Genomic DNA, 13,561 nt, shown 5'->3' on the forward strand with positions numbered 1-13,561 from the left:
TATGAGTGCTAAATTATCCAGGTGTTCATAAAAGGTAAGAGATTTAATTTATTTCCATGTACTAGTAACTTAATTTACAATTAAGTTATAAATGTTGTATAAAGTCGAGGTTATGTACAGAATTTTACATATATTAATATATATAAAACTTAATTTACAATTAAGTTATAAATGTTGTATAAAGTCGAGGTTATGTACAGAATTTTACATATATTAATATATATAAAACTTAATTTACAATTAAGTTATAAATGTTGTATAAAGTCGAGGTTATGTACAGAATTTTACATATATTAATACACACACACATGCGTCCGGTTATACACTTCTCACCATCTATCTTGTTACATTACCGCCCCCTGTTGATATAATGTCCACCTTTACATCCATTAAATCCTTTTTCTCACTCCAGTCTCATTAAACACTGGAATCTCGTCACCGTTTAATAAGAAAATAGGAATAAAAACTCTCCTTTAGACATTTTATTAGGACTATCGTTTGCGGCGGTCTCTGCTGTTTGTCCCTCGAAGGCTTCCGTCCCCGTGCAGTGGAGGCAGGGGCAGAGGGCGGCCATATTGTCTCTGATACAGCAGAAATCCCTCCCTGCTGCAGACTCGCCGGCATAACAGGAGCAGAGAGCTGCCGGACAGCCAAACGACAACCAAGAGAAGCCTTTAATCATCAAGGGGTAATAATTTGAACATTTTTTTAAACATTCTTTACATTTCAGCGTGTTTCATGGTATCAAATTAGCGCTGCTATTGTTAGCATGCTAGCACCAACTTCCCAACAGTTTGAATTCAATAGGGAAACTGATCGAGTTGAATATTTAAAGTAATTCCTCTTTTCTTTCAATATGTCTGCGCTTTTATCAGATTATTGACAGAATCCCGTTGAAATGAAAGTGGTTTGGAATTTAGCAGCAGTCTGGAAGTCAGATAATGTGAAGGAAGTTGATTATTACTGACACACCGACATGGTTTCATTCAAACTGCACTGTCTGTATGTGAACAACGCTCCGTGGTAAAGGCCGGTCATTCAGTCCAATGTGTGCCGATCATAAGCTGCTGATTACATTAATATTACAGTAACTAATATTACACACCTCCGCATGTCTCAGCACACATAACTCCGATTAGCATCACTTGATTGAGTGAAACTAGGGCAGGTAAATTTGTGCTTATCATAAAAATCTGCTAATGTGTGTTAAAATGAAGCTGTAAGTGAGAAGTTGAGCATGCTAACATGGCTAGCATGCTACAGAGGATTTAAAAATGTAAATTAAAATAAGACATAGGTGTGTAAACATTGTGGGGTTATCTTTGTAAACAATAAAATCAACTTGTAGACTAGCAAGAATTTCATTAAGTATTAGTATAATATGCAGCTATGAACAGATGCAGAGGTATTTTATTTTTATTAAACTTGTTTAATTTAAACTGATTGATAAGAGCAAATGGTTTTGCTGTTTTCCATTAGATTAAATGAGTGACTAAAATGACACCTTTTTAGTATCACAATGAGATATAATTTATTGGCCGTGGCTATTGATACGCACCGCCCCTCATTGGTCAGTTTAGGTGACGTGATTGATGCACCACGTGACTTAATGTTCCGTCAGTTGTATTTTAGCTCATATTTATATTTAGCTACCCCACTAACCCTTTTATTTTAGCCCTAACCCAGGAAATACCTTAAAATGTTGTATATAATTTGCCATTTTGAATATGTTAAAATGAAAAATATATATGACAAAAGTGGGATTCAAACCCACGGCAGTGAAAGGAAGAATTCTTGAGTCAGGCTCCTTAGACCACTCGGTCATCCTGGCACGGTGAAACACAGGCACATTAGGCTTATGTATCCATAGTGGGTTTTTGTATCAATAGACACTTTCCTTATTAAAATGAACGTTTAAAGTTGTATACAAAATTGTAATTATTTGTCTGTAGTAATTTCTAAGTGGGTTACACTTTCACTTCTTGTGAACAAAACACACAATCATTTATTTCAATGTTAAACAGGACTGGAATGCACTGTTTGATAAATTATATTTAAATGTGTGATTTCTCAAGGAATGCAGATACATTTTGGTTCAGTTTCATCATCTTTCCCTGTTTAAATGGTTTTATTGGCTATTAAACTTCCAGGAATCATAGCAAACATGATAAATACTAGGGTTAACTTTGAATTAACAACAAATAAAACATGTGTTCGTTCACTTTGAAAACAAAAAGGATTTTTTTTTGCAAAAATTAATTTTAATTAATTAACACAATCTCAGTACGATGCGCAGTGCGCACTCAGTACATGACACCGGCATGGAAATTTGGTAAAATATTTTGAAAAAGTTTTGAAAAATCATTGTGAAAAATTGGGGGAACTGTTTATGGTGGGGAGAAGTTTTACAAAAATGAGATGTTACGCTCAAATCATGCCTGATAACGTCGCGATAGCTTAACATATTTGTTAGCCTAGCTAACCTTCAGCCACTGTGTCACCAGGTAAACTGATCACCACTTCAGCTAATACACCATGAGCTAAAGGTGTCTTTGTACCAGAGCCTTTTCTCATTTGAATGCAGTCATAATAATCTGAACCAACACAATAAAAACACACTTCAGATGAAGCTTTGCATTCACATGCAGTCACAGGAAAACATGATCCCCAGTCAAACCGTAACAAACAAGATTGAACAGAATTTGCTGCACTTTCTAGACATTCAAGCACCTGTTTTCCATTGAAAAGTATCAAATTAAATTGTTCCACAACATGCATGTGAGGCTTTCTAGTGTCATGTTTTGACTTTATTTTAAATAAAGAGAGAAAAAAACAGGTCAGATTGATTATTAGGAATGCAAAATACATTTTTTTGTCCCATTTCTGTGATTCCCTAACATACGTAGTAATTGTAATGTGTGGTCACAGGTTCCATCAGTTCTGACGTCTTCTTCTCTTGGACTTGCAGCTCTCCTTCTGCGGCCCCCTCCCCTAACCCCCTTTCCCTTGTGGGATTTGTTCCCCACCCATTCAACTTCCCCTTCTCCTCTCCCCCTCTCACACTTTTTTATTTGGGGCTCCTGATCTTCGCTGTAGCGCGATCGCGTCACCAACTCAGCCAAGCTGTCGGACATGTCAGGACCCGTGCCGAGCCGGGCCCGAGTGTACACTGAGGTCAACACTCACCGGCCGAGGGAGTACTGGGACTATGAGTCCCACGTCGTGGAATGGGGGTAACGATTCTGGAAATTAAAGGCTTTCATTCTTGGCTATTCTTCTAAAAATAATTAATTATTTTGTTTGTTTCCTTGTGTAGAAACCAGGATGACTTTCAGTTGGTGAGGAAGCTCGGACGAGGGAAATACAGCGAAGTCTTTGAAGCGATTAACATCACCAATAATGAGAAAGTGGTAGTGAAGATACTTAAGGTGAGTTTCTACCCAAGGAGAAGTTCAGACATGAGACGAGTGTTGGACACTTTGTTATTCTTTTGATCTCAGCCTGTTAAGAAAAAGAAAATCAAGCGCGAAATCAAGATTTTGGAAAACCTACGAGGAGGTCCCAACATAATCTCCCTCATCGATATAGTCAAAGACCCTGTTGTAAGTTCACAAAGATTGTTTCTTATTTGTGTGTATTGTTTGTTTGCGGTTTTTGTTGTAATTATTGATGCTTTTATGAAAAGTTAAACACAAAAATGGGATTTTGCACCAATAGCATGAAGGTCCTACCACATGTGCCAGGTTTTCCATTTCACTTGGCATTGGAAAATATGTTACAGTGAGTATTTATCACTAGCTCAGTGAAATGTAGTAGGATCTCATGTGGAAAAACCAAGTGTAGTTTGTATCTGGAATGAGGCCTCGTTTACACGACAACCTTTTCAAGTGAAAACGCAAAACTTTTGTTGCGTTTGTCTGTCCGTTTCCACAACAACAACGTTTTGGTGCTTGAAAACGGACAAAATGTTTTTGAAAATGCTTCCGTCTTCATGTAAACAGGGAACAGACACTTCCTGTGTCATGGGCATGTTCACTGAATAAGGGTTTAAGGATACATTCAACCGATTCTATTAAAATCTTGATTTTTACTTCCTCATACTTGCAGCCTCTCTGGTTTGAGAACCACTAGGTTACAGTGTAGGGGTTTGTGTCAATGCAGATAACTACCTGTGACGCAGTAGCATTATTTATGCTCGACTCAAGAACGTGAATCCACTTCTAACCGGGACGTTTCTGTCAAACTCCAAATTTTTTTTAAAGAAATTGTGCACAATAAGAGCTGCATCTTTGCTAACTGTGTACAGTGAATGCTTGGTAACAGAATAAGGTAGACATAAGCAATTGGCTGCCCGGGGATCATATTCGCACAAAAAAACTAAACGAAAATCCAAAAAAAAAAATGTAAATAATTCCAGAAACACACAGAATGACGACAAAAAAAACGCAGAAACACTCGGAATGAGAGGAAAATATTTATAAAATGACAACAAAACCCAAAACACAGAACAAAACTGTTATTTCCTGTGTTCATTTACGATATGTGCTCACATCCCCTGCACTAAGGATGCACTGCCTTAGTGAGGAACACTGTTGGTGTGCGTCACTTTTTACAATTTAACTGAACTTCTCTAACAAAGTGTTGATTTACTTCACCATCACTTGGATCAGTGGAGGCGTGTTTCACGCCTGCACCAGATTCTGACCACAATCCCAGTGCTGCACCCCTACTTTGAGCTTTAAATATTTGCCCAAACCTGGGGTCGGTCTTAATTGATATCTTTTTAACACAGACTCTGGTTGGGCTCAGACGCTGCACGCTAAATGAATGGTCAGGTGATGTGTTTGGATTAGTGTGAGAGAAAAAGGCACAAATATTTGCTGAGGAGGTGAATGGAGGTTGTCTGGTACATGAATAAATGATGTTAAAAATGCATAAATAACTCTACTTGTGTCTCTGCGCATGCACTTACTTTGGTCCATTGCAGAACCACACCACTATCTAAAAAAATCAAAAAAGAAGCAAAATGTTGTCGTGTAATTGGGGCCTGAAACACTTGTGTGGTAAACCTTTCATAGCTCCAATAGTGAATCCAGTTTTCCATGATCGCAGAAAACTTGGAAAAAATGGAATACACGTTCTGAAAGTGAAGAGTAGTCTATACTGGAGTTTCTCGCCGTCCATCATGTGTTCCTAAACTGTATCTAAACAGATGTTGGACACTGAGACTTCAAAAAATCATCCATATCTGTTCCTTGGTAGAACAACTGTTTCTTCCAGTCTGTGGGTTGGTGCTTAGATGAAGTCTGCATCATTGTTACATTAGAAAAGTCTGAGTTCATGGTGTTTGGTGGTAGAATTAGTCAGTGTGTTAACTCACTAGTAGGGATGAAACGATTCACTCAACTCCCGATACGATTCGATTCACGATTCTGGGTTCACGATACGATTTTCTCACGATTTATTTTACAAAATGGGAATGTTGACAAATGACTGAAAAATATTCCTTTATTTTTTGGGGGAAAATACTATACTATTTTACTTTTATTTTTCATTGTCAAAAGAATCCCTTGATAAACTATTCAAAATGATGCAATTTAACTAAAAATAAATCTTGAATGAAATAAATAAAGGAATAATACAAGTGAAGAAGCCTATTAATTTAAATTCTGGTTCTATAATAAACAATTCAAAACTGCGTAATAGTTCTTTTTCTTTTTAAAAGTGCAACTGAAAATGTATTTTGTGCCTTAACAATTGGACTTTTAAAAATAAAACAAAAAAAAAAAACAGTCATTTTACTGTATTTACGTCAGATATTTGTTTAGACCAGCAGAGGGCGCTGGTAACCCAGTGGTCGGTTGGCATGCAGTTATTCCACCAGTGAAGAAGAGAAGCTATGCTAGCAGACAGAGTTAATAGAAAAACCTGACTTTTACAGATATTCACGTAATATTACAGATATTCTTTCGGTGCTAAAGGAGTAAAGAATCATTTATGAGCATGTTTAACAGTAAATGGCGGCCAGAAAGAAAATAGTAGCAGATTTCCGCCCGTCACGTCCGCTTCTGGAAGGATTAATATATAGCGCCCTCTGCTGGTTAAAAAGTACTGCGATTCAATTTTCAGAGCATCGATGTGAACCGTGGTACCTATGAATCGATTTTTAACTGCCTTACGATTAATCGTTACATCCCTACTCACTAGTGTTTTTGTTTTTCAGTCCCGTACCCCAGCTTTGGTCTTTGAACATGTGAACAACACAGATTTCAAAGTAAGAGCTCAGCTTTTAAATTCATTATCTTGATGTGTGAAATGAACCCTCCTTTCTTGGCATGCTCGTTGTTTTCCTGTGAACGTGTGTGTATGTGATGGAGGAATAAAAAAAAAAAAAAAAAAAGTCCAGTGCTGTGTCTTCGGTGCCAGAAAGTTGATTGTTTTCTGGTTCTATCCTCAATCGCTGGAACAGTGACTTTGCTTTAATATGATGCTTAATTTAGTATGTTTGCATAATTATTACCAAATAAATGACATGTTGATTAAATTGGTCTTTATTTATCTTTAGCAACTGTACCAGACGCTCACAGACTACGATATCCGGTTCTACATGTATGAAATCCTTAAGGTGAGATTCTACGTTCTGTTATTGTTCCATAGTTTTGTGTCTTTCAGTTAAGTCAGAGAATGGTTACTTTTATCGCAGCAAGGCCAAAAAAAATTATTGTTTGATCCAAGAGTCACTTCATTTATCAAAGTCAGCATTTAGATTAATGACTGATCTGAAACACAGGAGAGAATTAAGGCTTTGTGTGTTTGTTGGAGCCATTTTGTATATATTTGTGTATTTTTGTAGTGCGTTTTTTGAAGGCTATTTTTGTGTTTCTATAATATATGTGTTTTTAAAGTCATTTGTGTTCTTTTTTGTGATTTTGTATATTGTATGTTTACTGGTTATTTTTCATTTTGTGTGGTGTTTTTAAATTAATTCTGTGTATTTCTGTTGCTGTATTGCATAATCATTGTCTGTTATTTTCAAGACATCTTGTGTGTTTTTGGAGTCATGTGTGTTTTTAACGTTTTGTGTATTTATTTGGAGTCGTCTTTTTTGTGGTAGTTTTTGTGTATTTCTCATGTGTAATGTTTTGTGTTTTTTGGTAGTTTTATACATTATTTCTAATTTTATCTTGTTTTTTGTGTCATCTGTTTTGCGTAAATATTGTAATTATGTGTTTTGCATATTTTTCAATTATTTTGTCGACCTCTGAAGTTGTGTTTTTGAGTAGTTTTGATTATTTTAGTTGTCTTTTGTGTAATGTTTTGTTGTTTCTTGTATTGTTCTGTAAGTTTTTGTAGCTGAGGAAAAGAAGAATTCTGCTGTGTTTATGATGATATTCCTTTGTCAACAGGCTTTGGATTACTGCCACAGCATGGGAATCATGCACAGAGACGTGAAACCACATAATGTCATGATTGATCACGAGCATCGCAAGGTGAGAGAAAAGCACATTTTGGTGGATCGTCTGAATTCTTTCTTCATTCTCATGCCTGTAGATGCTGATTGTTTTGATTTTTTTTTTTTTCTGCAGCTGCGACTTATCGACTGGGGTCTGGCTGAGTTTTACCACCCAGGACAAGAGTACAACGTCAGAGTGGCCTCGCGCTACTTTAAAGGACCCGAGCTGCTAGTGGATTACCAGGTACCCGTGCCTCCTCCAAGTGCTTTAAACAAATTACTTCACTGTTGCATCATTTAATTGGCTTCATTTAGCACTAGATGTCAACAAACGACGGCAGCAGCATTTGTATTTAAATGATAGATCTAATATTAAGAATAAGAGGAAAAATAATATAATGATACTTGAAGTGCAAATCCTCTCCTATTCAAAAAAAAAACCCTGATTATCTCATGCAGAGAAAAATAAATGTAGAATAAAGTTAGAAAATACAAAGTGAGCATGTGATTTATACAAAACTAAGTATATTCTGCTCTCGCTAGATGTCTCTGTCATGTTTTGCAGATAGTTAACAAATCCTTAAAGGCACACTTCATACTTTTTGACCTAAAGAGTTGACCCATATGAGTTATTTTGAATGATTCCTTTGACCAATATACAGCGCTGACAGTATCAATGCTCCGAGTGGGGCTTCCCTCTTCAAATACCGACCATGTAAGTTTGGAGAAGACGGACCGTCTTTGGATAGGTCATGTGACGTGGAGAATGTTGCACTTTATGGCAGTTTATATGACCACAGGCTCTGATATACTCATAGGGCTAAAAGGCTTTTGCTACTATTTTTTTCGCCTGTTTGACTCCAGGACATGGCCGAGGCAAGGTCTAGTGGCCAAAAGTTTGTGTGCCTTTAAATGATACATTTTTATGCTGGGTTGATCTTTGTTATTGTCTTCCATTCAAAGAAATTTTAATACTACACGCGCACACACACACACACACACACACACACACACGAAGAGAGTGAGGATTAATGCTTATAGAAAATGAACAACTATCATAGACAAGTATAATTAGATGCTATTGCTAACCATCAGACACATTCAAAAGTTCACAATTTTAATAATAACTTATAATGAAAAAGCCTATAGGCATGCTAACGGATATACGTTTCCACAACACTTTAACTGAAACAATATATCACACTACAGAAATACTCTTGAACAATTTGTGCCAAAACTTTTTTAGGGAACACAAATAATTCTTTTTTTCACTAGCTTGTATGTGCAGTGTACCCTGGGTAAATATGGTAAACCTAAAGACTAAAAACAAAACTGTACATGAAGAACAACACATAGCAACCACTGGGTGGCGTCATCAACTGCCAAAACAGGGCGGCACAAAATTTAAAAAAAAAAAAAAATCAGTTTTGAATTGGCTACATTTTATGGTGAATTTTTTGTTAATGTTTACATGAAATGCACAGACCATACATAAAGATGGTAAAAACAGTGTAATAGTGCAGAATGTGTCACATTCTATTGATCAGAATTGGCTATAGATAAACTGCAATGTTTATTAAACACGTAGTTAATCCAAATTTTGATACAAGTAGTTATTTGGGTGCTATGAAGCGTTTTTCTCTACACTAGTGTTTGGTGATATGACCAATAATTTATGTCACTGTATTTTTCAAAATGATTTTAGTTTCAAGATATGTTTTTTTTTTTTTTTCTGTTCCCAATCACAACTAGAGGTTAATCATACTTTCTAATTATTTAGACTAGAATAATCCCTGCAGTAAATTGTCTTAGACCTACTTTACTAATGAAACACATTAATCTCCACACACATGCAGAGAGCAGCTGAAACATTGGATCAACATCGGTTACATATTCATTGATGTTGATTAATCTGTGACGTGTCAAAATCAGACGATTATTAATTCGGAAGCATTGTACCTTTTATGTAATAGTGTTTCTGCTACGTGGTACCAGCACAGCTCTAGCTCTACTCCAGTCTAATCCTTAGAACTCGACACAAACACTTTGAGAGGAAAGAGTCTGGTGTAGGTTTGTGAGGAAAACAAATATTGAAAGACACTCCAATGTAAAGACTGGAGCATGCAGGGTGACCAATTATTTATCCCAGTGTGCTTGTGTGGATATTTCTGGTAACTGATATCCTGGTTCCTTGTTCCAGGTCTTATGGAAAGTGTTTGTAATGTCTAACTGTATTATTTGCTACTACATGAGAACCTTTGCTCTCTCCCACGTTGCAGATGTACGATTACAGCCTGGACATGTGGAGCCTGGGCTGCATGTTGGCAAGTATGATCTTCAGAAAGGAACCGTTTTTCCATGGACACGACAATTATGACCAGGTATTACACACGCCATAGTTGTGGTCAATTACATTTTTCAGTTACAGTTACTTTTTTGATTACCCACGTTCAATTACAATTCAGTTACGATTACAGTTACTGGCATTGTTTTTCATCCTCAGAAAGTCAATTTAAAAAAACTTTCTCAATTACTAAAGTTAAATTACAAGTAATCACAATTACGGAGCCTGGAATAAATATCCTAATAAAAGTTAACCTTCCTCTTGTGTTAGCTTTCTGTTAGCATCTCTCATGCTAACGGGTCCTAAATCAGCTGTAAAATACACTAAAAACAAATATCTATCATCTAATTTTTTTCCTGTCTATTGATTCCCTTGTTAGGCTTCCTAATAAATTAAAATATTGGTTTTAATATTTTTGGTGTGGGCGTGTGAGCCTTTTCTTTGCCAGTATACCCCTAGATTCATATTTTTTTTAAATAATAAAATGTGGGAAAGATTGATATGAAACATATTTTAACAATTGTTTGCTACATATGTGTAGAACTGTACATAGAACTAAAACATGGTTCCGCAGTTTAGCGTTAAATTATAATGCACTTTTTATAGAATTTTCAGGGCAATTACAAAGTCAATTATCTAAACTCAATTAGAATATAATTACAACAGAAACAGTTTTTAAAAAATTGCAATTACATTTACACCATAATTGTAATTCATTATCAATTATGCAATTACAATTAAAAGCGACCCTGACACACTCTAAATTCTGTAAAAATGTAATTTCATTGGAAACTAAATTTCTTTCATTTGGTCCACGTGATTAATTCAACAGTCGACCAAAGATTCTTCCCTCATCAAACCAGTGTTTGTAGCTTCACCAGTGTTTAAATATATAAAGGTTTATGGAACATCCTGTTGGTTTCTCTACAGTTGGTGAGAATAGCAAAGGTTCTGGGAACAGAAGATCTTTACGACTACATCGATAAATACAACATCGAGCTGGAGCCGCGCTTTAATGACATCCTCGGCAGGTGAGGCAGATGCAGTAATCACAGGTGCTGATGATTATTGGGTTAACTATAACTGGGTTTACTGCTTTATTCAGACACTCTCGTAAGAGGTGGGAGCGATTCGTCCACAGTGAGAACCAACATCTGGTCAGTCCTGAGGCTCTGGACTTCCTGGACAAGCTGCTGCGATACGACCATCAGGCTCGTCTCACTGCTCGAGAAGCCATGGATCATCCATACTTCTGTAATCCTGCCTTTTAAAGCTTTTCTATCTTGGTTTTTATGTGACTTTGTAGTTAATAGAATGTTAACATTTTGTTCCCATAGTTCCCATTGTGAAAGATCAGTCCCGTGTGGCTGGATCAACCAACCTGCCCAGTGGGAATCCAGCTGTTAGCACCACCAACATGATCACTGGTGAGCTCACATGTTCCCATGCTTATATACAGGTTTTATATATATATTTATATTATTTTTGTTTTCATAGATTGTAACAGTCACTTGAACGTTTATCCTGCTGAAGCATGCTCAAGATTAGTTTTCTTTTCTTTTTTTTTAAATAGTTTATCAGCCCTACAAATTAAAATGATAATTGTTATTCAATCAGTTGTAAAAAGGACGCATGAGCGCAAACACACGTGGTCCGAACCCGTCCGACCCGTTGTTTCTTTAAACCCGAACACGTTTCAATCCGACAGTATTGACGTTGGTGCACGTATAATGATTTGTTGTGAGTTATAAACATGACGAGCAGTTTCATGTGTGCTACACACTGGTTGAAGCTATTTATATTAGACGGCCCATATGGCAGCATCGGGGGCAGCTAAGTGGCTGCAGGGGTCCTCGGGTAAAGACGGGAGCATTAGAACAACCCTTGCACACCTGGAAGTCTCTTTTGTGTCTCAAGTGTGCAACAATTATTAAGACGGTACCGATTAAAAAAGGGGAAAAAAACTACAGAAAATGCCCCCTATGTTGCTGAAAACTGAATGTAGGGGACGCCATCCCTCCAAAGGGGAGCTAAATTACAGGGGCAGGGACCCCTACCCTCAACAGCGCTGTCGTCTTGGTAACAGTAAATAAAACTCGTGCTGTGTTCTTTCCTCTCCAGGTATCTCAGCCTTGCCGGCGTCCCTGGCTCTGGGTTCTCTCACTGGTTCTCCGGTGCTGTCGGCCGTCACACCCATGCCTGCAGCTGCCGGCGCTCCACAGTGACTCAGCACTGGGTCCCTCCCATTTTAACCGATACCCCACCCACCTGTGCTCGGGGGGGGGGTGATGTTAGACGGAGCCGCTCTGCGTTGACCTTTGACCCCCAGGTGACTCAAAGTCAGTGAGAAACGAGCAGAGCTGCATCCTTTTCCCTGTGTGAATGAGTTTATCATGGAGTGTTTAAAGTAACTAAAGTAAACAGGTTTGTCCCACGGTTTTCAGTGAGTTTAAAGGTGGGTGTCGTTAAGAGAAGTTGATTTCAAAAGAGCACAGACACCACGACCGTGTGCTGCAACACTTGGCCTGAACCTTTCGTACTAAATTACACTACATTTCTCTTTTTATACAGGCGTGTCGTTTGTTTCTAACGGAAATGTTCTGCATGGCTGGATCAAAGATTTCCACTCCTCTGGTTTTTTTTTTTTTTTCTTTTGGCCCAAATTTGTTTTTTCTTTTTTGAATTTTTAAGGGAAGTCTGGTTCTGAAAAACAGTTTCTCTGACATGCTGCTGTCCACTTCCTCCAGGACTAAAACCAAATTTCACTCCGTTAGTTACAAAAGTATTTTAGATGCTGTTCTGCTGAACTACCATGATGGTTGTAGAGGATAATCCATCATGAATCGATGATGTTTAAAGAGCGTTTGGTCATGTGACATCATGTGGAAGTTCTTTATTCTGTTACGTTATTGGTTCTATTCATCACGCGGGGAAAAGCACCGCGGATAAATGACGTTCTCCGTTGTTTTAGTGCCAGCGTGAAAAACAAACGAGTGGACACCGTGCTGTACATAATGCATCGGGTTTTCTTTCAAATCCCTGGTGAAGCAAATAAACCCGAACGTGTGTTCATCAAACCGACACTAGATGGCTTCAGGTCCCTACTTCACTGTATATATTTTTGTTATATAGACAGTTACCGGTAGTAATCAAAGATATTTGTAAATAAACTTGTTTTATTTATCAGGTACATGTGACTGCCTTTTTTGTTCTGCTGCATGGTTATTGCACATTGTAGACCAGGGGTGTTGAACTCATTTTAAGTGTAGGGGCCAAATATAAATCAGATTTTAGACAGGAAAAAGTGCAATTTCAACAATAATTTCCCAAAGTTTCCACTTTCAACGTATAAATCATACATAAAGTATGTAAGGCGCCGACGATAGCCAAGCAATAAGTGACATATCATTATCTGCAGGATTTTCTCTTTTAAATTTCATTAATTTTGTGACAAATTTTTGCCTCAACTACCCCTTATTTTATTTCTCCTTTGAACGACTACAACAATTTCTTAGAATTCTGTGACAAAACAACTGTATATCATAATGATGGAATGAACGAGTGATAACACACATTTTACAGAATCTCAGTTTGTAAATAAGTGAATTAAACACTATTTAATGCTTCCTGAATAGATTTTTCTATAGTTTTTATCATTTACAGTCATTTCACCCCTGATGTGGGACCAAGACTGACCTTTGATTTTTTTTTAATGTTTTACTCAAGATCATTTTGTGTTTTTGTTGTCATTTTGTGTATCTTGT

The 13,561-nt window shown here is 37.1% G+C and overlaps 1 protein-coding gene and 1 non-coding gene across 3 annotated transcripts; both read left to right on the forward strand.

Moving 5' to 3' along the window:
* Positions 1 to 552: 552 nt before the first annotated feature.
* LOC114463325 (casein kinase II subunit alpha) lies at positions 553 to 12,987 on the forward strand. 2 transcript variants are annotated; one of them, XM_028446817.1, is made up of 13 exons: positions 553 to 688; positions 2,969 to 3,233; positions 3,317 to 3,428; positions 3,501 to 3,602; positions 6,224 to 6,274; positions 6,566 to 6,625; positions 7,407 to 7,490; positions 7,587 to 7,697; positions 9,733 to 9,834; positions 10,728 to 10,828; positions 10,903 to 11,051; positions 11,135 to 11,224; positions 11,919 to 12,987. In XM_028446817.1, the coding sequence occupies exons 2-13, from the start codon at positions 3,133 to 3,135 to the stop codon at positions 12,020 to 12,022; spliced, it is 1,167 nt and encodes a 388-aa protein (XP_028302618.1). In that variant the 5' UTR covers positions 553 to 688; positions 2,969 to 3,132; the 3' UTR covers positions 12,023 to 12,987. The 2 variants fall into 2 exon arrangements, with proteins under 2 accessions (XP_028302618.1, XP_028302619.1); XM_028446818.1 differs by having other exon boundaries at positions 559 to 688; positions 2,929 to 3,233.
* Positions 6,322 to 6,471, forward strand: LOC114464132 (small nucleolar RNA SNORA57). Its single transcript, XR_003674158.1, has one exon. It is a non-coding gene; the product is annotated as a small nucleolar RNA SNORA57 (small nucleolar RNA).
* Positions 12,988 to 13,561: the final 574 nt, after the last annotated feature.

The sequence above is a fragment of the Gouania willdenowi genome, chromosome 5, assembly GCF_900634775.1.
Source record: "Gouania willdenowi chromosome 5, fGouWil2.1, whole genome shotgun sequence".
In the NCBI taxonomy this organism is placed as follows: domain Eukaryota; kingdom Metazoa; phylum Chordata; class Actinopteri; order Blenniiformes; family Gobiesocidae; genus Gouania; species Gouania willdenowi.